This window comes from Setaria viridis, chromosome 6, assembly GCF_005286985.2.
Source record: "Setaria viridis chromosome 6, Setaria_viridis_v4.0, whole genome shotgun sequence".
NCBI lineage: Eukaryota > Viridiplantae > Streptophyta > Magnoliopsida > Poales > Poaceae > Setaria > Setaria viridis.
This window is the reverse complement of record NC_048268.2, coordinates 765,021-788,199: the sequence shown is the minus strand read 5'-3', so window position 1 is coordinate 788,199 and position 23,179 is coordinate 765,021. Positions and strand designations below refer to the sequence as shown.

At 49.6% G+C, this 23,179-nt stretch overlaps 2 protein-coding genes across 2 annotated transcripts; both read left to right on the top strand.

Annotated features, from left to right (window-relative positions):
* Positions 1-14,450: 14,450 nt before the first annotated feature.
* On the top strand, positions 14,451-17,461 carry LOC117859570 (uncharacterized). The gene is made up of 2 exons (XM_034742698.2): positions 14,451-14,711; positions 17,017-17,461. Exons 1-2 carry the CDS (start codon positions 14,624-14,626, stop codon positions 17,214-17,216), a joined length of 288 nt encoding a protein of 95 aa, XP_034598589.1. The 5' UTR covers positions 14,451-14,623; the 3' UTR covers positions 17,217-17,461.
* A 2,286-nt stretch (positions 17,462-19,747) lies between these two features.
* Positions 19,748-23,149, top strand: LOC117861059 (succinate dehydrogenase subunit 6, mitochondrial). Its single transcript, XM_034744528.2, has 4 exons — positions 19,748-20,020; positions 20,121-20,223; positions 20,350-20,493; positions 22,799-23,149. The coding sequence occupies exons 1-4, from the start codon at positions 19,856-19,858 to the stop codon at positions 22,810-22,812; spliced, it is 426 nt and encodes a 141-aa protein (XP_034600419.1). The 5' UTR covers positions 19,748-19,855; the 3' UTR covers positions 22,813-23,149.
* Positions 23,150-23,179: the final 30 nt, after the last annotated feature.

The window sequence follows — 23,179 nt, the reverse complement described above, 5'->3', positions numbered from 1 at the left end:
CTATCAAACAAAAACATTTTTCTCTTATAAAAAATGCATACTCTTCCCCCAAAAAAATGAAACTAATATTCTTGTATATAATAAAGTGAAAAAGGAATTTTGTTAGGCATCAACGGTCCAACCTGTTTCCCCTAACACTGACATTTGTCCCCTGAAGGTTGAAAAAGAATATTATTGTAAGATGCTTATGTGAGGCAGGGTTAATTTGTGTTCAATTCAAAGTTGTCTTAAATAATTTAAATGTACGAATTTCAAAAACAAAGGACAGTATGACATTAGCGCATTGAGCCATCATCGTGTTTGTAGCCTATGGCACGTCTTGCCTCCATGCTCGATCAGCTATATTGGCAACTTGTGTTGTACCTAACCGCCATGGGTTGCGGACCTCTGTTGTAATATATGTCTTGTCTTACAGAAGACATTAATAAAATTAGATTTTTTTTCATTATTCAGACTAAGCCTCAAATTCGAGTTAAAATTTTACTACTTGATGAATTGAATGTCACATTTTTATAAATTCGAGAAGGGAACGTTTTTCCACTTGTGAAGCCAAAGCTCTTGTAACATCCATAACAAACTGAAAGGTCCAGACCACAATTACTATAAGTGAGCCAAAAAAAATCAATTTATCTCTCGAACCTGCACAACATCAAATAGAAACTAAATTTGTGGCAATATTTAGAAATCGAGCCAACTGGTAGTAATTCAACCAGTTAATTAGATTACTTAGTGTGGAACCTTAATCACTCAAGTTGAAGTTTTAATTCAGCACAGTTACTTATATTTATGACTAATTAATTTTCATTGGTAGATGACATGCTCATCAATCAATAATGTGCATGCGATGAGTTCATCAATATCAATCAGCTCAAACTTTTAAAGGTGTTTATAGGGATAGGGTGTGTGTATGTTAGTGAATTCAGTATGTACTACATTTCGCAAACACAACATTTCGAAATTGTACACTCTGAACTACATCTCTAGGTATCGTAATTTAAATTGAGCTTGCATTGTGATTCAAAGACTCAACTCCAAAGGCCTCAGTACATTTTCAAATTACTGATAGTTTAATATTACTTATTTTCCTTAAAAGATCTATGCTTTTTCGGATGTTCTTGTGTTTAGATAAACAATGCACCTTAAGGCTTTGTTTGGAGGTGGTTTGGAATAAAAAACCATAGGATTAAGTACAAATTAAGAGAGGATATCTTTCAAATCCTGCAATAATTGAATTGATTCATGTGCATTTTTCCGTAGTATCCATGTTAAATGCTCGTGTTCCGTATAGGACCTAAATCCAAAAAAAAAAAATTAGAACCCGCCGTTGCGTCTAGACCTAAGTGGCATCTCGAGACCTGAGTTGAAGCTTGAAGACAGACACTTCATTTTTTGACAGCCATCGATCTACTTGTGTTAAAGTGTCAATGACTTCCTCGTTAAGTCTACAAAATCTAATCTTAATTGGAAAGGCGACGCTAACATGCATCCTTATCACAAGTACGTGGACATTTGTGCATCACAAAGTGGGGCCGGATCTGGATGTAATGTAACAAAGTGTGCCATTTCCCTTGCTTTGAATTCCTTGTAATGCATGCATCTCCACCCAGTGGACAGAAATAATGTTCTCGTGGCTTTTGAGGGGGAAATGGGTAAAGGGCTGCACACACTTGCTTTTGCTGCTAATTGTTGCACACACTTGCTATTTGCACTCACGGGTCAATCCCACTTCCACACTTCGTTGTGTGTTTCTTATCTTGATCGGCCTAGCAACAGCATCATCCTAGCTAGGCGTCTCCGAAAGTGGCATGGGACCCATCGCTTCCATGATTCCGTGTCGGTGGAAACATGGAAGGAATGAAAGAGTGGAAGACTAGCGCATAGCGCATCAAAAAATTAAATAATTTCGTAGTATATTATTTTATATTAAAATGATATATTTTTATAGATATATCACAGACCATACCAAAGCGATAACTTTTTCTATATGAAATGTGAGATTTCATTTGACAAGAACAAGTTACATACTTCATCCAAAAAAAATTCGGAACACAAGTGCATGCATTCAAATACACGCACACATACAAAACAAATGCTCTCCGTGAATGCATCAGAACACGCTTACTCTATCTCTATGATTGTGAGTGCCTTCGAGAGAACGGTATATATTGAGATTAATAAAGTCACAATAAACACCTTGTTGCCAATAATATTATGTTACGTCTCGCCATCCTTGTTTATGCGCATATTTGCCTACCACCACTAAAAGAATAACATCACTAATTTGTGGGATAAAATCCATAAAAATATAAGTACATGTACTGAGTTTAGAATTCAAACCAGAAGAAAGTTAACCAACTATGTAGGATCCACGATGGCCCCCAACCTCGCCCCCTCTCCGCCGCCCCGCCCCGCGCCGGCGCTGACCGCCCCCCGCACGCCCCTGCGCCTCCGCCGTGGACCCCCACCCCCCTGCCGCCAAGACCCCAGGCCGCCGTGCCCCCTACCACCTACCTCCCCGCGCGCCCGCTCGTCCTGGGAGCATTTCTTCTCCCCATCCCCGCCTCCGCCACCCCGCCATGGCAGACCGGCGCCCGTCAGCGACGAGTGGGTACCGGAATCGCCGGATCTGCGCATCTCCTCACCAGATCTTCGGCCCCCGACGACGGATCTGCTGCCAGAGAGCCAACCTGGCAAGAGACCATCCTACGCGGAGGCGGTCAGGGGGGGGGCTTTCAATTCCCCCCCTACTCCGCTCGCCCGGCGCAACATTGAAGGCCTCCTTCCCCCTGCCAGAGATGGAAGCAGTAACTCCGGCGACGCGACGGCCATACGGCGCATTCAACCCTCCACGACGTCACCTGCTACCCGGACCAAGCGCGACACGCCACCGGAGATCCAGCCGCGTCAGCCGTCTCGGGAGTGGCAGCCGGTGACGCGCCGCAGGACGCGGCAGCGCGCGCCGCCCGAGCTGCCGCGACGGGATGGCGGAAGTGACCGTCAGTACAGGACCTCTTCAAGGAAGCCACCCACCGCTGCTCTCCTCAACTTCAATCGCGCGACCGAGGGACGCTGCTTCATCTGCCTCGCACCCGACCACCGGGCTGCATTCTGCCGCGACCCGGTGCGCTGCTTCCGCTGCCGGCGCTCCGGCCACAAGGAGAGAGACTGCAAAGAAAGGACCGCTGCTTCCGCCGCATCTCGCCACCGCACCTCCATCAGCCACCGCCCCACATCCGCTGTGCCTCGCCCAACCATCAACTCGCGCAACGCCCCGGCCACCAAAGCGCCGCGCATCCCACCCTCCTCGGCTGCTCCTCTCCCGCCGTCAAGCCGCAAGACCTCCAACGCGATGGCCATCGGTGACCCCCATACGCGCCCGGAGGTCGAGACGGTCTTCGTCTCCGACTCCTTCCACCTCGCCCACGACGCTCGGGATTGGGAGGCCTGCGCCCTCGTCCCATGGGCGCTGCATCTGCCGCCGGGTGCCGGCGCACGGGACATCGCGGGGCTGCTCAGCAGGGAACTCCGACTGCGCCATGGCGAGGTCAGCGTCACCCTACACCAACCAGAGCCATACCTCATCCGCTTCGACAACGAGACCCAGGCGGCGGAGGCACGGCGACGCGGACGCTTCACCGGTGGGGGCATCGACATCTGCCTCCGGCCATGGCGTAGCCTCACCCACGCTCTCGGCTTCCGCATCTTCTACAGAGTACGGCTCTGCCTCGACGGAATCCCGAGCCACGCTTGGACGCCGGAGATCGTCGAGCGCATCATCGGCCACAAGTGCGCGCTCCAGCACATCGTCACCGACCTCGTCCAGCCGGCGGACTCACGCCACATCGAGCTCTGGGCGTGGACGGTCGACCCCAGCGAGATCCCGAAGAAGGTATGGCTAGCCTTCGTCCACAGTCCGGCGACCAAATCCTCTGCTTTCTCTGTTTCGGCCGAACCTCCCCCCACTTCTTGGCAGCAAGGCGCACGCTATGAAGTGTTCATCCACATGCCCCTCCTGGAAGATTTCACGGCGGCGGCGCGCAATCTGGAGCACGCCGTCAACAACCCGGAGAACATCACCCCAATTCGTCGCCGGTATGAATGGCGCTATGGGTTGGTGGATGGCGCCCCTCCGGACGCGCGCTCTCGTTTTCCGGCTCGGCTGCCGCGACCGCCGCGAGAGCCTGAGCAACGGGACCTCGACGACCACGGAGATGGAAGGATGCCTGCCCATCGCCGCGGAGGAACCGGCTCCTCCGGTGCCGCAGGCGGCGGCCGCGGAACCCACGGCGACGGAGGCGCGGCTGTCGGCGGCCAAGGGCGGGAACGACAACATCGCCAAGTCGATAGGAACCGCACCAAGCACCGGGCGGACCAGTCGACCTGTAAGCGGGGCTTCACCTGGCCGCCACGGCGCGGGGAGGACGACGACGATGACGACGACGTGCACCGCGACTACAACCACCCGGGTCACGGGCGCAAGTTTGGCGACGCCTATTGGGGCTGCGCGGCCTCAGGACGCCGTGAACGCACCAGATCCCCGCCCCGCCGCAGCTACGCGCCGCCGCAAGGACATCACCACGCCCAGGAACAGAGCACCTTCAACCCGTCTCAACTGCGGGCCTTATTCCAAGCTCAGGCGGCGACGCTGACGGGGAATGTCCAGGTAACAACACCATCTAACGTGTTTGCTTTGAAGGCCAGAAACAGGGGAACCGACGCCGGCGATTTCATCCGCAAGTTCTCCGCCATCGCCGACCGCCTCGACTTCGAGGACAACTCCTCAGGGGAAAAGGCCTGGTCCGCAACGGTACCTCTGCCCCGAGTCTTCGACACTCTGCGGACGGCGCTGCTCCCGGCGCCACCACCGCCGACGGTGGCGGAAGTTGAACAAGCTCTCGACGCCATGATTGTCGGCACCAAGCAGAGGAGATCCACGATGGGCCGCGACGCCGACTTCAACGAAGGTCCGCTGTCCACCGGGGTAGCGCTGCAGCGGGTGGTACTCCTTCCAGCGCCATTGCCGTCTGTGGCGGACGTCGAGCAGGTACCTGACGCCACGGTCGTCGACCGCGCCGCCGTCTCCAAGGAAGGGCCGTTCTCCCCTGAGGCAGCGTTGCAGCAGACCCCCCAGCTGGGCCAGCGGCCCACTTCGCCTGGGCTGAGCACCAGCCGCTCCAGTGGCTTGATGCTGGGGGGGGGCTCCGCGGGCCGCTCCCTCGCCCTGCCTGGGTCACCTTCCTCACCAGCACAGCTGGGCCAACGGGCCTTCTCCCCTGGGCCGAGCGACATCTCCCCTGGTGGCATGGGAGCGGGGGGGGGGCCACGGCCCACTTCGCTCTGGCCGGGGCACCTCCCTCATCGGCCCATGGGGCGCCACAGGCCAGCCCGGGGTCTACTGCCGGGCACTCTGCCCACGCGGCCTGCCGGGTGAAGAGCCAGGGAAGGCCCACTGACTTGGGCCTCACTCCTCTCAACGCCCAGAGAGGCCCACCGTGCAATGAAAGGGAGGGGGATCAGGACCTGAGAGTGATGGATTCCCTCTTCTGTATCCCACCCCCATCACTACTCCAGGAACCGGGACTGCGTCGCCAACGACAACGCCGCACCTTCGATATGACGGCTGTCCGGAGAAGTGCACGACTCGCAAAGAAACCAACCATGCCGGTGACCGAGAAGGCACAGAGAAACCTATGCAAGAAACTGGGTTTAACCAACGAAGAGCTAACTCCCATTGACGACGTCCTTCGTGACTTCCTGTCCATGTTTCAGGGCCCTCTCCCGGAGACCATTGTGGCAGCCCTGACGACCATCTTTGGCTTGGACGACGAAGGGGGGGACATGATAGAAGATGCGCTCCTGCACCACGCGGGCACGGCCGCGGCGGAGCCACAGCTTGATTAATGGGAGTCCCACGACTTGGCTCGGAAAGAACGTCTTCCTGCGATTACCGTTACTACATGACTGTTATCTTCTTATTTGTACCTGTACTGCAAAGCCCTGCTGGCTGCGACCTTCGGGCTTCTACCTTTTCACGCCCTGCTGGCTGCGACCTTCGGGCTCCTACATTTCCATGCCCTGCTGGCTTCGACCTTCGGGCAATTCCATGTATCATGAACCTGCGAACTTCCCTAAAGCTAGGAGGACCGACTGCCCACGTCATTCGCACGTCAACAACCGTCATCGAACCTGCCTACACAAATGACGCCGTTTTAACTTGCGACGATCACCGTTACGACCTACACCCCGTGTGCACAACCTCTGCCCCATGATATACGACAATCTAGCTATCCTATCATGGAACGTAAGGGGCCTAAACGCGCCAGCCCGCTGTCTAACCGTGCATGATTTCATGAGATCGACACCGTGCCAAATTGCATGCCTGCAAGAAACTAAACTTCAATCCATCGACTCGAGTCTGGCCTCCTTTCTGGGCGCCTACAAATTAGACAACTTCGCATACAAACCGGCGGCAGGTACGAGAGGAGGAATCCTCCTTCTCTGGGACGACACGGCAGTACATCTTCAAAACATAACCACTGGTCGATTCTCCATAACGGCAGAGGTCACCATCCGTCATTGCATGACCACCTTTACGCTCACTACGGTATACGGCCCGGCACGACGTCACGAGAAAGAATCTTTTCTAAGACACATGCGGTCTCTTAAACCTTCCGACGACACCAATTGGATAATCCTTGGAGACTTCAATTTAATCTACCGGGCAAGAGATAAAAACAATACGAACATCAACCGGCGGCTCATGAACAGCTTCAGAAACACCATCAATTACTGCGGCTTAAAGGAAATCAACTTGCAAAACAGGAAATACACGTGGAGTAACGAACGAAGGTCGCCAACTTTAGTCCGCCTGGACCGAGTCTTCTGCAACCAAAACTGGGACCTCCGATTCGAAAACAGCCTGTTACACGCGTTATCATCATCCCACTCGGATCACTGCCCCCTGCTGCTAACTAACCACGCCGATATACGCCGACCTGCAACCTTCAAATTTGAAAATTTCTGGGTACGATTGCCGCATTTCCAAGAGATTGTTTCCACGGCCTGGAACACACCGACCCATCACACGGAACCTTTCCATAGACTGGGCCATAAACTTTATATCACGTCGCAGGCGCTACGGCACTGGAGCAGATCAATGCTTCCAGATACACGAATGAAGATACACATGGCTTAGGAGGTGATTCTACGCCTAGACGAGGCCCAGGATACACGCGCGTTATCTTCGGCAGAAACACTACTACGGGGCAAACTGAAACAGAGGCTCATGGGGTGGACCGTCATAGAGAAAGCCAGGAAAAAGCAATGTTCCAGAGTCACTTATCTCAAAGAAGGAGATGCCAACACAAGATTTTTCCACCTTAAAGCTAATGGCAGAAGAAGAAAAAACTACATTCAGAAGTTACGTCGCGACAACAACGGCTGGGCACTTACCCATAATGACAAACTACAGATCGTACAAGATCATTTCCAAAAGGTCATGCAGGACCCGCCACGTAGGACGCTCGACCTAAACTGGCCAGCCCTTGCTCTCCCGACAGTCGACCTGTCAATGCTCGACAACCCCTTCACTGAAGAGGAGATCCGACAGGCCGTCTCCTAGATGCCAAAAAACAAAGCGCCCGGACCAGACGGCTTCACAGGCCTCTTCTTCACCACCTGCTGGGAGATTATCAAAAGTGACCTCATGGCGGCGATATCCTCCTTCTTCAACTCTCGCTGCGCCGATCTCAACCTCCTCAATAAAGCCACAATTATTCTAATACCCAAAAAAGAAGGGGCGGAGTGCATCGCAGACTACAGGCCCATTAGTCTCATACATGCCATAGCGAAGATTATAACAAAGACCCTGGCCCTGCGCCTAGCTCCTCTCATGCACAAACTTGTCTCACCTTGCCAAAGTGCCTTCATCAAAGGACGAAGCATCCACGACAACTTCTTATACGTCCAGAACCTAGCGCGCCGCTTCCACAGACGTAAGCAACCGACCTTGCTTATGAAGCTTGACATATCCAAGGCTTTCGACTCGGTACGCTGGGACTACCTTCTCACCATGATGCAACACAGAGGCTTCCCACCAAAATGGAGAGACTGGATCGCGGCAATCCTCACTACGTCAACATCACGAGTCTCCCTTAATGGATTTCTGCTGGACCACATACAACATGGGAGAGGACTCCGCCAGGGCGACCCCCTATCGCCGCTCCTCTTCATCCTTGCAATTGACCCACTACAGTACCTGCTATCGGCTGCCACGGAGACGAAACTGCTTCAAAAACTCAACAACCGTGCAACAGTTATGAGAACATCCATGTACGCTGATGACGCCGTGATCTTTGTCAAACCTTCCACACGGGACATCACAAACTTGAAGACTCTCCTCCAAAAGTTCGGAGAAGCGACGGGGCTCAAAACGAACATCCAAAAAACGAGTGTCACACCGATCAGCTGCTCAAACGATACCTTCCAGGAGCTGCTCAGTGACCTTCCGGTTGCAAGGAGGAACTTCCCGATAAAATACCTTGGCCTCCCACTAACGGTCGAACGCCTACGTCGCATTGACTTCCAGCCTCTGATCGACAAGGTGGCGAGCAAACTCTCAAAATGGAAGGGCAGAAATCTCACGCAAGCTGGCAGACTATGTCTCACCAAATCTGTTCTATCCTCACAACCCATCTACACGCTGACGGCCCTCAGAACGCCTAAGGAGGTACTAGAGGACATCGATAAAATCAGAAAACGCTTCCTATGGGCAGGGGACAAAGAACTTACTGGAGGCAAATGCAAAATCAACTGGACGAGGACAACTCTTCCGAAAAAACACGGCGGCGTCGGAATCCTTGACCTTCACAAGTTCGCAAGAGCGCTTCGACTGAGATGGCTATGGCATGCATGGGCTTCCCCGGATAAGAAGTGGGTTGGAACAGATACACCCTGTGACGACAAAGATAGACTCCTTTTTGCGGCATGTACGACGATCACACTCGGCAATGGAGCCAACACACGCTTCTGGTTAGATGCATGGGTCGCAGGGAGACGCCCAAAGGACATCGCTCCACATCTCTACGCGAAAACCAAAAGGAAAAAGAAAACAGTACGGGAGGCCTTCCACCATAGCAGTTGGATTAGAGACTTACAGCACAGAACAGGCTTCACAACCTCTCTTCTCCGCGAATTCGTCACATTATGGCCCCTAATCCAGCGATACTAGCTAAATCCGGACCAGGAGGACGCAATTACATGGAAATTCACCAATAGCGGTCAATACACCTCAGCTTCAGCATACAGGGCCCAACTACTAGGTAGCATCAAAACGCCAGATCTGGCAACAGTGTGGCAAGCTTGGGCACCGGCAAAATGCAAAATTTTCGCCTGGCTCATCCTCCAAAATAGGGTTTGGACTTCGGACAGATTAGCACAGCGGGGCTGGGACTATACTCCCACTTGCACCCTATGCCGCTGCACGATGGAGACGGCGCATCACCTACTAGCTGAATGCAGATACACAAAACAGGTTTGGAAACTCATAGGCCAATGGCTATCACAAGGTAACCTGCAACCGGAGCAATGGAATCACAGTACAAGGGCCATTGACTGGTGGCTCGGCATCACATCAACATCAGGGACCCCACGCAAAGCGTATAGAAGCCTAACCCTGCTGATTATGTGGAGCTATGGATTGAGCGAAACTCACGCATCTTCCGCCACAAGGGCTCATCGACAACGCAACTAATGGCAAAGATAAAGTCCTCAGCTAATATGTGGATCACAGCGGGAGCGAGAGACCTAGCGGCCCTGCTACCGTAATCACAACGCTACGACTCCATGCGTCGTTTTTTTGTTTTTCCCCCTTCCTTTCCTTTCTTTTCTTTCTTTTAATCACTTGACCGCTCCGACGGTTGTTTCTCCTCTATATCAATGAAATAGGCACACTCTCGTGCCCTTTCCGTTCAAAAAAAAAAAAAGTTAACCAACTTATCTACGAACCTACGAAGGTATGAATTTGCTACTTCGATTCTTTTTAAACAACAAAATACAGAAGTAGATGCTTACATGCGCATACATTTTTTTCTACAGTATACACACGTGCACTACCTTATGTTGTTATAAACATTTTGGTGGATTTGATAGATCTCAACACGGACGAAACAACTAGAAGCGTCTCAGCGTTTAGCACCGTACAAAATAGCTCCACAGTCCACACCAACGGATACGGCTACCTTGCTTTTGCCTGCTCGGCTGCTCGTGTGTGCTGCGGAACCAAATTGCTAATCCCATCTACATTAACCATCTGGACTAAGGGGCTGTTTGGTTAATTTTGCTTATTTTTAGCATCCGTCACATTGAATGTTTAGATACTAATTAGGAGTATTAAACGTAGATTATTTACAAAATCTATTACATAAGTGGAGGCTAAACGGCGAGACGAATCTATTAAGCCTAATTAGTCCATGATTTGATAATGTATTGCTACAGTAAACATTTGCTAATGATGTATTAATTAGGCTTAATAGATTCGTCTCGCCGTTTAGCCATCTGTGTAATAGATTTTATAAATAATCTACATTTAATACTCCTAATTAATATCTAAAATTCAATGTGACAGGTGCAGGAAACCAAACGCCCCCTTATAACTTTTTGATCGTGGCATGGAGCCGTGTATAGCAGACTAGCAGCCGAGCACGTTCAACGATGGGCGAGTCAAACCACACCCTCACCGGACCGGCGTCGCCAACCGAAATACCGGAACCGGAGATTCTGACACGAGATAATCTCCGTCGCCATTGGTGGCGCCGGCGCGGTCTCCGAAGCAGGGTAACTGCACATGGCAGAAGAGATAACTGCCAACCCGGGCTGCGTGCACCGTGCAGAGCTCCAGGCTCCCAGTCGTTCTAGGGGCAGTAGGCCGGTAGCTAGGCGCCTAGGCCAAGGTAGCCTGCGGGCCTACAGCGCTGCATCCGGCGCCACGTGTGCGCGACGGATGGCTGGGGTGGCCCCGTCGGCGGTCAACGACAACGGCTCCGTGGCCCGACCGGGGGAGCCCGCATGGGGACCTGTGGGCCGTCGCCGTCGATCAGTCTCAGCCTCATCCTCGTTTGTTTTCACCTTCAGTCCAGTTCCAGTCTGATGAGATGATCAATGAAGCTCCGTTTCGAAAATATATGGCGATTAAGGCACAATCTTCTTTGACGGGCATGCTCCCAACGGCCAAATTTACTCTCTCCTTTTTTTTTTCCTGCACATGAGCTTTGAACTAAGAAGAAGCCTCATTTGACGGGCTGCCACAAAATATATGGCAGTTTCTTAATATTGATATTAGTACTTTTCTTATCATCGAGGTTTTCTTATCATCGAGGATGATAAAAGTCAAAGATATTAAGATAAAATACTTTCCATTCTTTTTGACCTATGTGGCTGTGTGCATTTTACCTGTAGGTTTATTTTACCAAGTCATGTCAATGAGGTGATAAAATCAGTACTCCATCAGTTCCAAAAAATGTCTATGTGCATAATAATATCTATGAACCTAGAAAAGTCAAAATGACCTAAAATTTGGAACGGTGGGAGTAGTTAATAGTTTTTGATGGGGGAAACTGCTAATTAATTTGAGTTAACTAGGGTTCGGGAATTACAAATATTGTGAAAAATCAATACTCCCTCCGCCCAAATTATAGATCGTTTTGACTTTTCTAGATGAGTAAAATGCATAGCCAGCCCACGAACTTAGCAGGGGGTGTTATCTAGGTCTCTCAACTCCTAAAATGCACATTAGAGTCCCCGAACTTGATAATTAGTTCACATGAGGTCCAAATCTGCATAATCAAGGTTAATCCACCCATGTGGCATGCTGATTGGATGTTGACGTGGATTTGGCATGTGGAGCCCACAAGTCAGATCTTCCTCTTCCTCGCCTCCTGTTGGCCACACATCCCCAGGCCCACAAGGAGTCCTGTACAGACTCACACAAAGGACGTACTCGGTCACTGTCGTTGTCAAGATTAGCGGATCAAGACTTAGACTAGTAAATTTCTTTTATGCGCGTAAGGCTTCAGATGGTGGCGTGGGAGACATGGGGTTTAAACTGGTTCGGGCAAAGGAACGTCCTACGTCCAGTATCAGGAGCTGCTCGTGTTGCCCACGCGGGGTTCTGTAGTAGGGGTTACAGGAGTGCGAGAGAGGGAACCGGTCCCAGGTCTCTTGGGTGTGTACTGATGCTCTCGAAGGGTATGTGCATGTGTTCTGTTTTCTTGGAAGCGTTGTGGTGCTTCGAGTTGTCTCAGAAGCCTCCCCTGTCTCGGGCCCCCGATTCCCCTTTTATAGCGTAAGGAGGCCACCGGGGTTACAGGCGAGACCGAGTGTGAGGAGAAGTAAAAGAGATAAACATAGCTAGGTAACAACACGACATTAGGGGAGGGACCAAGTCCCCAGATCACCGGCGTCCTCGCCGGCCTTCGACCTCTGCCAGCGCGTTTGCCGGAGGAGGGCGGCCGCCGTCGCGTCCCACCGACGGTCTCCTCGGCAGCCGCAGCGGCCGAGCGTGATGATGGCGTTTCGTCGTGACACCTGTGTCCGTTGGGGGAGGCAGCAGATCCCCCTGTCCTCCTGACGGCTCGTGGAGGGCGGACGTCGCGTCTCTGCCACCGGACGCGCGGGTCGCGAGAACGGGCGAGACCTACCCCGGGCGGCGCAAGCCATGAGTGCCCTGTAGCGAATCGGTGGAGGTCGCAGCCACCGTAGCTCGTACTGTGCGGCCGCGCATTGGTACTTGTGGCGAGCTGCGTGGGGGACGCGGATATCCTTCTTCCGGACAGATCTGCGGCGCATTTATGGCGAGATCGATAGGGGGACCCACAAGATCCGCGCCCGAGGCGGATACTTGTCTGGAGGGCCCGGGTTAGCCCGACCCCCTACGCCTGGAGTTGGGCGAGGCGGAGACCTGCCGGGGGGGGGGAGGACGCTCCCGACCCCTGAACCGCGGTCGGGCGAGGCGGAGTTTGGTCTTCCGGGGGTCGGGGGCGTCCGACCCCGGGATACGGGGTCGGGCGAGGCGGAGCGTGATTCTCGCCCCCCATGTTGGGCCGACGGCAGTCGTTGTCATCTTAGGTGGGCCTGTGCCTTCATGTTTTGTTGTTTCCATGGGCTTCGAGAGGTTGTTAATATTTCCCCCGACAATATTTATATTTGGTTGATGGTGGGACAAGGTGGGCCATACTAAGGGCAAAATTGGAAAACAAATCTTGGGAAGCGTGTAGTGTCAAGTATTTAGGCTTGTTTGGATCCGTTTGTTAAACTTTAGCAGCTAAATTTTGCTAAACTTGAGTTGCTAAACTTTAGCCATGACTGTTTGGATCCATGGGCTAAACAACATTTAATGAGGTGTAGAGAGACATGTTTGTCCTTATTTAATGTGAGGGGGGGAGAGAGGGGGGGGTCCAAATAAGCAATAATGAGGGGCAAAGGGTGTCCAGCTCCAAGTTTAGTGGTTGCTAAAGGGCTATAGTTTAGCAACCATAGTTTAACAAAGTTTAGCAAGGGTGTTTGGCAAATTTGTTGCTAAACTTTAGTTGCTAAAGTTTAGTAAGGGTACACCCCTTAGAAAAAGAAAAGGTGGTCAAAATTGACTAGTGTTGTGAAACGGAGGTTAGTGCTAATTGTCAGGTAGGCCAGGTGCGTGGCTTATTGTTTCAGAGATTTTGTTTAGGCTTGATTTGTGCCGAAGGATATCTGTTATTTGTTGTTAATCTGCCGGATCACATCACGTGCACTATATGGTAATGAGATATTGCCGCACACTAATTCTCATTTATAATTTTTAGATACGGCTTATTTAGCATGGAGATATGATGCTATAGCATGCGAAGTTTGCCCATAGTAAATTCACATATGAATCAACCTTTTTCACAACCCGCTCTCAGAACCAACCTTTTTCACATCTGGATACATATGATTGCTTGGAGACGGAAAAAAATGAGGTTAAACATGATATAAGATGTTTACGTTATTATGGCGTTGATAGCTTATACACCATAGATCGGTAGTTGCAATTCTTGAGGTGTCGAAGCCATGGACACAAGCATGCAAACTCATTGTGCGAAAAAGGTAATAAACACCAGCTGACAAAGAAACAAAAAAACATCAGAGAATTTTGTTAGCCATTGGTTAGAAAAGTAAGTTGTTGCTAAAGAGATTACGGATAATCGGTACAGGGGTAACAGTAACTGAGTGCAAGAAAAGAAAAACCGGACGTTTTCCGTGGAAGAACAAACTCCGGATGAGCCGGTGCGGCGGCGGCAGGCGCCAACCACGTGCCTCCGAGAAACCCGGCCGCGAGTCGCAGCACGCAAGCGCCCCAACCCAACCCAACCGAACCCAGCCCGAACGGTGCCCCGCGCCCGGCCGACCGGAACCCACGGGATAAAACACCCCCCCCTGCCTCTGCCTGCCTGCCGAACCCAACTGAAACCACGCGCTGCCCCCGACTCCCCTTCACAGGCAGACACACACCCCGCCGGGGCAGGGCGACGCCGCCGCGGCCAAGGAGACTCGGAGGCAGGCAGCGCAGCCTCGCAGGCGGAAGAAGGGGCACCGCCGCCAGCGTCGCGGGATGGTGGCGTGGTGGCGGAGGAAGGTGGTGCCCCGCGCGCGCCGCGCCTGGGCCGCCGTCGCCGCGCGGCTCCGCGCGCGCAAGCCCGGTCAGTGACCATCCCTGCCCCCTTCCCTTCCCTTCCCTCATCCGGATGCTCTCTCTGTTAATGTTTTGGGGGGGAATCCTTGAGAATTAGACTCGAAAAAGCGATCGTACATCTCGTTCGTTCTCCTGGGCGTCGTAGACTCGTAGTGGGTTGCTTGCTCGATTTTGTTGTCGAGTTCGTCGGCTGACTCGGGTTCGCTTCGTCTCTGTTCCGGATTCTACAGAGGAATCGTAGAACATGTTCAACGAAATAAGGGTTAAGGAAGGGTATACGAAATTAATGGTCAAATCATCTCCAAAAACATACATGCATGATACGAGGGTTAGAGTATGCTCGTCTCTCGAATTTTCGTTTTGGCGACTCAGCTGGTACCAGGCTCGGTTCTGGTTACACACAGCACTCGACTGCTCTATTGGTTGTTCTCTCCCTGAAGTCCGGAACTGAAGTCGGCTTCGGCTTTACTGTTTCTCTTCTCCAGTTTTTTCTGTTCAAAAAAATGTAGTAGTATATGAAATCGACACTCAAATTTGTAAAAAGAAAAAGAAAAAAAGGACACGTAATATTCAGCTTGAATACTAACTAGCCTGCATCAACCAGGCTAAGTTTAGCACAATCTGAGAAACGACCAAGCAGAGGTAAACATCTCCCTCCAGGATATCACATAGCATGAATAGCTAGTCATCAGATTCACGAAGGTGAAGGCTCGAATTGAAGGGTACAAGGGGCTGCCGCCGCTGCTGGCAATGGCAGCGCAGCGAAAAGGAGCGGCTTATATTGGATCCATCCCCCTCGCCCGGATCCCGTTGCGCAGCAGCCGCACGAAAATCTCCGCACGATCTCGACTTGAATGGCCGCGCCGCGCTGCGTGGCCCGGCGGCCTCACCACGAGGCGCGCGCGGGGCCGCAAGCCAGGGGCGCGTCCGTCCCCCAACCACACACACGCGCACACGCGCCACATGGTGGCACATTGACACGGCCCCCTCCCTCTCCCTGGCCCGCTGGCCCCCCGCTGCCGCCATTGACCTTTAGCGCCGCCGACGGTGGGCCCCGGCCGCTGCTGCTGTGTGTCCCGCGTCGGATGTCGCTATCGGCCCACGTGCCGGCCTTAAATATCTCGCGTGCCTTGGATACGTATGCGTACTGGGGTGGAGCGCGGCGAGTGAATGCAGAACTGGATGGGCTTCTGCATGCAGTAGTAAAAGAAAAGCTTCACGATGCAGCAGTAGTTTCCTGTGCATGCAGCCTTTGATTGAATACTGGAGCAGTGGAGCCTGCTTTCTTGGGAGCACGGGAATTGTGCGAGGTTTTGGGAGATTTTTACCTTAATTTTCGTACAAAATCCACGTCCTGTGTGCCGAGAGAGGAGAAAATCGAAACCGGATGGAGCCATCCCCTGTGGACCAAAATCGTGATTCGTGAGCCTATATGTCAGCCACAGCGGGAAAAAGGCTGCTCAGGCCAAACGGACACGGTGCCTTGGCAGTGAAACTGCAGATGGCATCAGAGAATCACTTTTCAACGGTGCATCAGAGAATCATCAGTAGGAAGTTTCTTAAACAAAAGGGCGTCACTCACTATATGATTTGTACCGATCTTTTGGGACGTGGCCAATGCTGCTTTTGCATTCTTTTTTTAGGGAGGTTCTCTTTTTGTACCGCAGCCGTCCATTGGGTTGCTTAGGTCAATTTCTGGTAACTTTTCTTGGGATTGGGATGGTCCAAAGTTCCTATCTATGATGCCATTTGGCGGTTTAGCCCAAGGAAAGTGGAGGGACTGTCTCTTTTACATTATAAAATAGTAACAAAGTGTAAAGAAGTGAATATTTCTCCTTCTATATGTTTTTTCTGCAAAGATGTCTTCGTTACATTTGCCACCTTGCCTTGTTGATTTTTGGTTTCTTTTGGTGCTACGCTTCGACGTTTGTCATGGAAATCCCAAGCTAAGCCTCACGTTCAATAGAGTTCTTTATTTCGTTTAGCACAAATTTGTTAGGAAATCATTTGCTTAAATAATTGCAACAGTCCTAAAAGATGCATTAGTTTCGTATATGTACCAAATTAGCAAATTTATTTGCTTATGAATTCAACTTTTAGATTAATAACCAGCATTTTGATTAGATGACAAGTTTGGCTATATCTGTCTGATGAACTTTTAAGGGAGGTTCTTGATGGTTCTGTTTATTTCGCTTTCCTGAGATTAGTTTAAGAAAACACATGAATAATGCCTCTTCACAGAACTGGTAGCTGAGTCATGAATTTTGTTTTCCTCGCCACTATGCGTCTGACAAGATCTCACCTCAACACAGGCAGTGGCGGCATCCTGAAGCTCCACGAGGACGTGCAGACCTGCGGGTACAAGGACGTCCAGGTCATGTTCGACATGCTGACCTCGGAGCTCGAGGCAGCAGCTCAAGCCCAGAAGCCACCGCCGTCTCCGCCGCGCAAACAGGCGCCACCGCCTGTGTGGCCTGGCCGGTCCTCGTCGACGATCGCAGCTGCACAGTAGGATCCGGCAAAGCAGAAATGAATTCGTCGGTCGAGTACTAGCAGTCCCTTACAGTCTTTTAATACCAGGCGTCCTCCCCCTGCCGTTCTTCCGGCAAAAAGAGCGAAAAATCGCAGCAAGAACAATAAGCGAGAGGCTCCCAAACGTCATGTTTTGAGGTGTGTAGATAGAGATGATTATGAACCAATGCTGGACATTTCTTTCGCTACTTCAGAGGAAGAGGGAGCAAGAGGGGTTACTTTCGATTCTGTGGTGTATTTTTTTTTTGTTTTGTTTCAACATGCTGCTATTTGGTTTACAGCTTCAGATGTTCTTACGGGAGCTACTGAACAACCAGTTATACAATCATTCCTGAACAGCCACCGTCTCACAGTTTTCGTTTGACCTTAAATTTGAAACAATTTCAGAAATCCTAGACAACTTATCTTGGCTGAAACTTCAAAACATCAGCGAACGATATACTAGATGGCTTCTAGGGCTTACCGTGTAGTTTTAAAGATTTTATCGTTGACCCAATTCACTACTAATTATCTCGAACTTATGGGAAAGATGCATGAAACGCAACTTCTGATTCATGAAAATACAAAGATACCACATAATTTCTAGAAAAGGATTCCAGAAGGTCGCAAACAGGACATCTGATGTTCATTGAAAGTCAAATTTTAATTACAAAAACAAAACAAAAACCAAATTTTGGGAGCTTGCTTGCTTTCTTTATGGTGGTCTCGGCCCACTAACTCATAATCTCTCTCTCTAGATGTGCACGGCCCATTTATGTTTGGGCTTCTTTGTTTTCATTTTCCTTAGAACTTTTGTTTCCATCCTCCAAGTGAGTGACTGTACTTTTTTTTTCTTCTTTCGGTGAAAGGCAAGCTTCAACGTTCTGTGGGAAGTCATTTCCCTTGGGCCTCGTTAGTCTACTAGGATGGCTAGCGCCCGTATAACCACGTGTTTGCTGTGCTTTTCATTGATTCTTTATTCGTTGATGAAGATCACTTGCTATTGCTAATCACAAAGTGCTAGAGGACACCGAAGGCAAGCTCTTGGCTGAGCTGAACCCTGTCATCTTTACATTCCTGAGGCAGCAGCGGCGGTGTTCTGGTATCTGCCTCAAATCTGAGGAACCTCCAAGAACCGATTCATGCTCCATGCTTTGCTCACTTACCTGAAGAGGATGAAAAAGGAAATTGAGCTAGTGGATCCAATGCAGTGACCAGATGGATATCTTTAATTTGCACGATGGAATGAACGAACAGTGCCTTACCTCCAAGATAAAAGTATCCGAGGAAGGAAACCGGTGAAAGATAATCGTAGGATGGGGAGAAGGCAGGTCCTGATGATGTAATCAACACTATGGTCAGGTGCTTGAGGCAGAGAAATTTGGTAGGCAACACAAGTGTATCGACCACCTGCACAACATACAGCCATATGTTTCAGATCAATTATACACAAGGCATATAACACCTTTGTTTTTATAGCATACCTCATTACTGGAGCATATGAGACTCAAGATTTGGCATAATGGATGACAGATCGGCACGAGCGTAACAGACAGCTCTTGATCGGATCATGCGTAAGCGCTTCATCTTCAATGTTTCTCTAAGTGACAGCTTTACATTTCCATCAAAGCGTAAACTGGAGAGATTTGGAGCCTCCAGCATCCATTAACCTCCAGGCAGCTAAACTTTTGCAGCACACAAGGTACCTTCAGGCAAATTACCTTACTGCAATTACTAAGGTCCAACAGCTCCAAAGCAAGACAGTTGTTCTTAGAAGCCAACTGTCGAGACGGTGATCGGTGATGTCATATTGTTGAAGCTCCAATACCTTCACACCAGTGCCTGAGTGGTTTCTTAGAATACTGTCAATTATTTGGCTGACATTCACTCCGTATGCGTGTTCTTTCGAGAGAAGCACATCCCTATTCAAGGTAAGGTTGGGACGACATCTCCAGGAACGTAGAAAGGCACGAGATCATAGGCAAGCGGCACGAGCATCATCACGCAGTGGCAGTAGAGAATGTATATGGTACCAGATGTCCTGTATACAGTAAAGCATGGGAATAAAAGTTCAATGTTGGGAATACTAAATGGTAACCTGAACTGGGGACAGAAAAATAATACTGTACTTCCTCCATCCCAAATTACTATTCATTCAAGCAATCGATTCACCTACAATGCACACAAGCATGCATGGTTTTCTTCAAAAAGAATCGGAGGGAGCATAAAACAAAAGGAATCTTCAAAAAGAAAAAGAAGGTAAAATTGAAAGCAGCTAGGTTAAGGAAACAATCTTTGCCTATCGCCCTATCCAAGCTCCAAAGTAAAATTCAATCTTTGCCTGGTTTGGTTTTGGACGCCGATCGCACGGTTTCATGCGGGAAGGATCATTTATTGGGCTAGAACGGAAGCTGCTACATGGAGGCCCATCACTTTGCTACAATCGCCGCCAACGAAAGCCCATATAGTAGTAGGTCCGTCCATTCGAGCCCGGAGCAGAAAAGCCCATTTATCATCTGACCCTCTTCTTCCTTCCCCGGCCGGAATCCCACCAGACCAACCGCAGCAAGGGCACCCACACCACCTCCACCTCCTCGCCGTCGAAAGGAATCCAAAGGGATCAGCGAACCGGCGGCGGCGATGGGGATCGGGGAGCATTTCGAGGGCGTGAAGCAGCACTGGGCGCGCAACCTCGCCTTCCTCGACTACTTCAAGAAGGTCTACGGCCGCGCCGAGCCCCTCCCCAAGTGGTCCGACGCCGACGTCGAGGAGTTCATCGCCTCCGACCCCGTCTACGGGCCCCAGGTCGGCGCCCCGATCCGCTTCCCCACTTTCCATCCGTGCCTCCTCCTCTTCCTCTCGCTTCTCGTCTGACCACAGATGCGATGCGATGCGGTTACTGCAGCTCAAGGTCCTACGGGAGTCGAGGAAGTTCGCGCTCGGCGGGGCCCTCGTCGGCGCCGCCCACCTCGGCGGCGTGGCGTTCAAGTACTCCAAGGCGCCGCACGGTACGATGGGGATAGATGCTTTTGCGGCTGCGGCTGCGGCTGCCAGGGTTTACAGATCGATCGTGATCTCTGTTCCGTTGTTGCTGCTGATCGACGATTTGCGTCTGTGATTGTGATTGCCTGCAGGCGTCTTGCTGGCGACCGGGTTCGGGGCGATCACCGGTGCCGTGCTGGGAGCCGAGGTGGCGGAGCACTGGTACCAGCTCTACAAGGTGGACAAGCAGGGGGCCAACCTCAGGTTCATCTACTGGTGGGAGGACAAGGTCTCAGGTCTGTTCCTTGCGCTGTCTTGTCCCCTCCCCCCTTGCTTCATATGATGATCCACTGTTCGTCACATGTTTACTTATGTTGAGTGCTAATTTGCGGTTGTGGTCTGTATTTTGCCCGAGCTAATTACAATGATGAAGTACCACATTTGGTTGTGTTAGTTTCAGCCTGATTAACAGACGGTTGATTGTACTTGACCTACTGAATCCGAATGAATTTTGATGTTGAAATACTGGATGTGGTTCTGTCAGCTTCAACACGAGTAATGGATTGTACTTGACCAACTGCGTGATCTACTGTGTATTAAGCTAGTCATGATGTCAGTTTGGAAAGCTAAGTAGTGCCCAGGAAGGATACATTTCGATATTTGGGATCAATACTACAACGAGATGGGGATATTGATGATGATGTTAGTCATAGAATCAAAGCGGGGTGGATGAAGTGGCGCCAAGCATCAAGAATTTTATATGACGAGAGGGTACCATTGAAGCTAAAAGGCAAGTTTTATAGGACGGCGATTAGACCTATAATGTTGTATGGTGCAGAATGTTGGCATACAAAAATACGACATGTCCAACAGATAAGTGTTGCGGAAATGCGTATGTTGCGTTGGATTTGTGGTCATACGAGAAGGAATCGAGTCCGGAATGAGGATATACGTGATAGGTTAGGGGTAGCACCAATTGAAGAAAAGCTTATCGAACACCGGCTGAGATGGTCTGGACATGTCCAACGAAGGCCTCCGGAGGTACCGGTGCGTAGTGGAACCCTAAGGCGTAACAGTTTTGTGAAGAGAGGCAGAGGAAAGACCAAAATTGACATGGGAAGAGGCAATAAAAGGAGATTTGAAGGGATGGAATATACCCAAAGATTTAGCCCTGGATAGGAGTGCTTGGAAAACTTCTATTCATGTGCTCTTGTTGGATTTCAACTCTAGCCTACCCCAACTTGCTTGGGATTGAAAGGCCATGTTGTTGTTGCTGTTGTTGTTGTTTTGTAGGTCATTACAAATGTACATGGCAATTCTAGCGTAAAAGCTGCAGTGGTGGATTAGGACTGCAAAGTTTATAGAATGAAGTTGTGTCCATTCCTCTCCTTGTCCCAACTAAATACAACAATTGCTTTCTGGAAACACTTATTGCTCATTTTAGAGAAATTTCTTAATTCTTTTCCTGAGACCTACGAAATTTTAGGTTAGTATAATATTTAGAACTGCTTTATGTTCATGTCATAATGTATGCATCTGAAGCTACTCTTTAGCCTTTACACCTCAGATCCACTACCACTACTGTAAATGGTTGGAAGGGAACTCACTTTTCTATGTATCTGAGACTGAAAGCAGCACCTAACTCACAAGTACCACTGGAGAAGCGGTAATATCTGATCAATCGTAGAGGGAGTCTCAAGCTAGCTCATGGCACCCAAACAATATGCCAATAGGTCATTTACATCTTGTTAACCCACCTAAATACTAACAAAGATGCCTTTCTAGGAACACTTTACATTCAATTTTTTGTGCAAACTGTATATTAATATAACATATATTGCTTCTTTATGTTTATGTCAGGATGTATTTAGACTAGTTAGCATTGTTTTTGGGAGTTAAATAATGCTGGCTTCCATGTATTCTTGAGTTATCTATTCTCATGAGCACCAGAACCAGTCTTCTGGTCAAGAGAAACATTTGCAGAGGGGGATGTATATGCAAGTTCTGTGAGGCAGTAAGAAAGCAGGACTTTCAAAAGCCAAAGAATCCTTTGCACTTTGCAAATTGTTGGATAGATATGCTCAGGACCTAGTTCTAAATAACGTCTTGTGCTCAGTACAATACATACATAATTGCCGTGAGTCGCGACTTGATTATGTTTATGATACATCTTTTATGTGAATTTAGAATAGTAAGTATATGCAGTTGCTTAAGTTTCAGCACGAGATTACTCAGAAGTGATTGAAGTCAATCAACTGCATGATTTTATTATGCTAGTTTGCCAGGTTTGTATTAGCTTTTGTGGAACTTTATGGTTAGCAATTCTAGTTTTAGCCTTATAAAGGCATGTCAGTGAATTACAACTGTTAAAACTCTCGAAACTTGAAAGTATAGGATGGAGCTATATTAGTTTCAGCATGGTTGTACTTTATGTAGTTTAGTAGGCTGTCTGCTTGCACTTTTCCATTTTGGTTTTTTCCTACAGTATTGAAGATTCCTTATTGCAGTTTGATTGCAGTGAGCTGTTTGCTTGCACTTTTTGCTTCTGGCTTTCTCCTACAGCACTTGTTCTAACCTCATTTATTTTTCTTCTGCGAACAGGTCAGAAGAGCTGAACCACATTAAATGATGCCGATGTGAGCATACCAGCTTGACAAAACAGTGATGCCTCTTCTGTGGAATTCATAGTTTTTGCTTCCTAGTTTTTTTCCAATAAGGTGTGTATTGGTTGTGGAACCAACTGGACGATGTACCTTACTCTCTATCATGAGTGATGTTTATCCTGATCTTTCCAAAGACATGGTTTCTTGAATGAATATTTTGCAGCTAGTAGTTACAATTGATCTTGGATAAATAAAAAAGGCTGCACGCTGCATTCAAAACCATTTAGTGTTCCTGTATGTATACAACCCTTGGTCTCGAGGGCTGAAGTTATGACTGTCGGTTTCTGAAGTTGCAGTTTCTTCTAGCCCAGTGGATGAT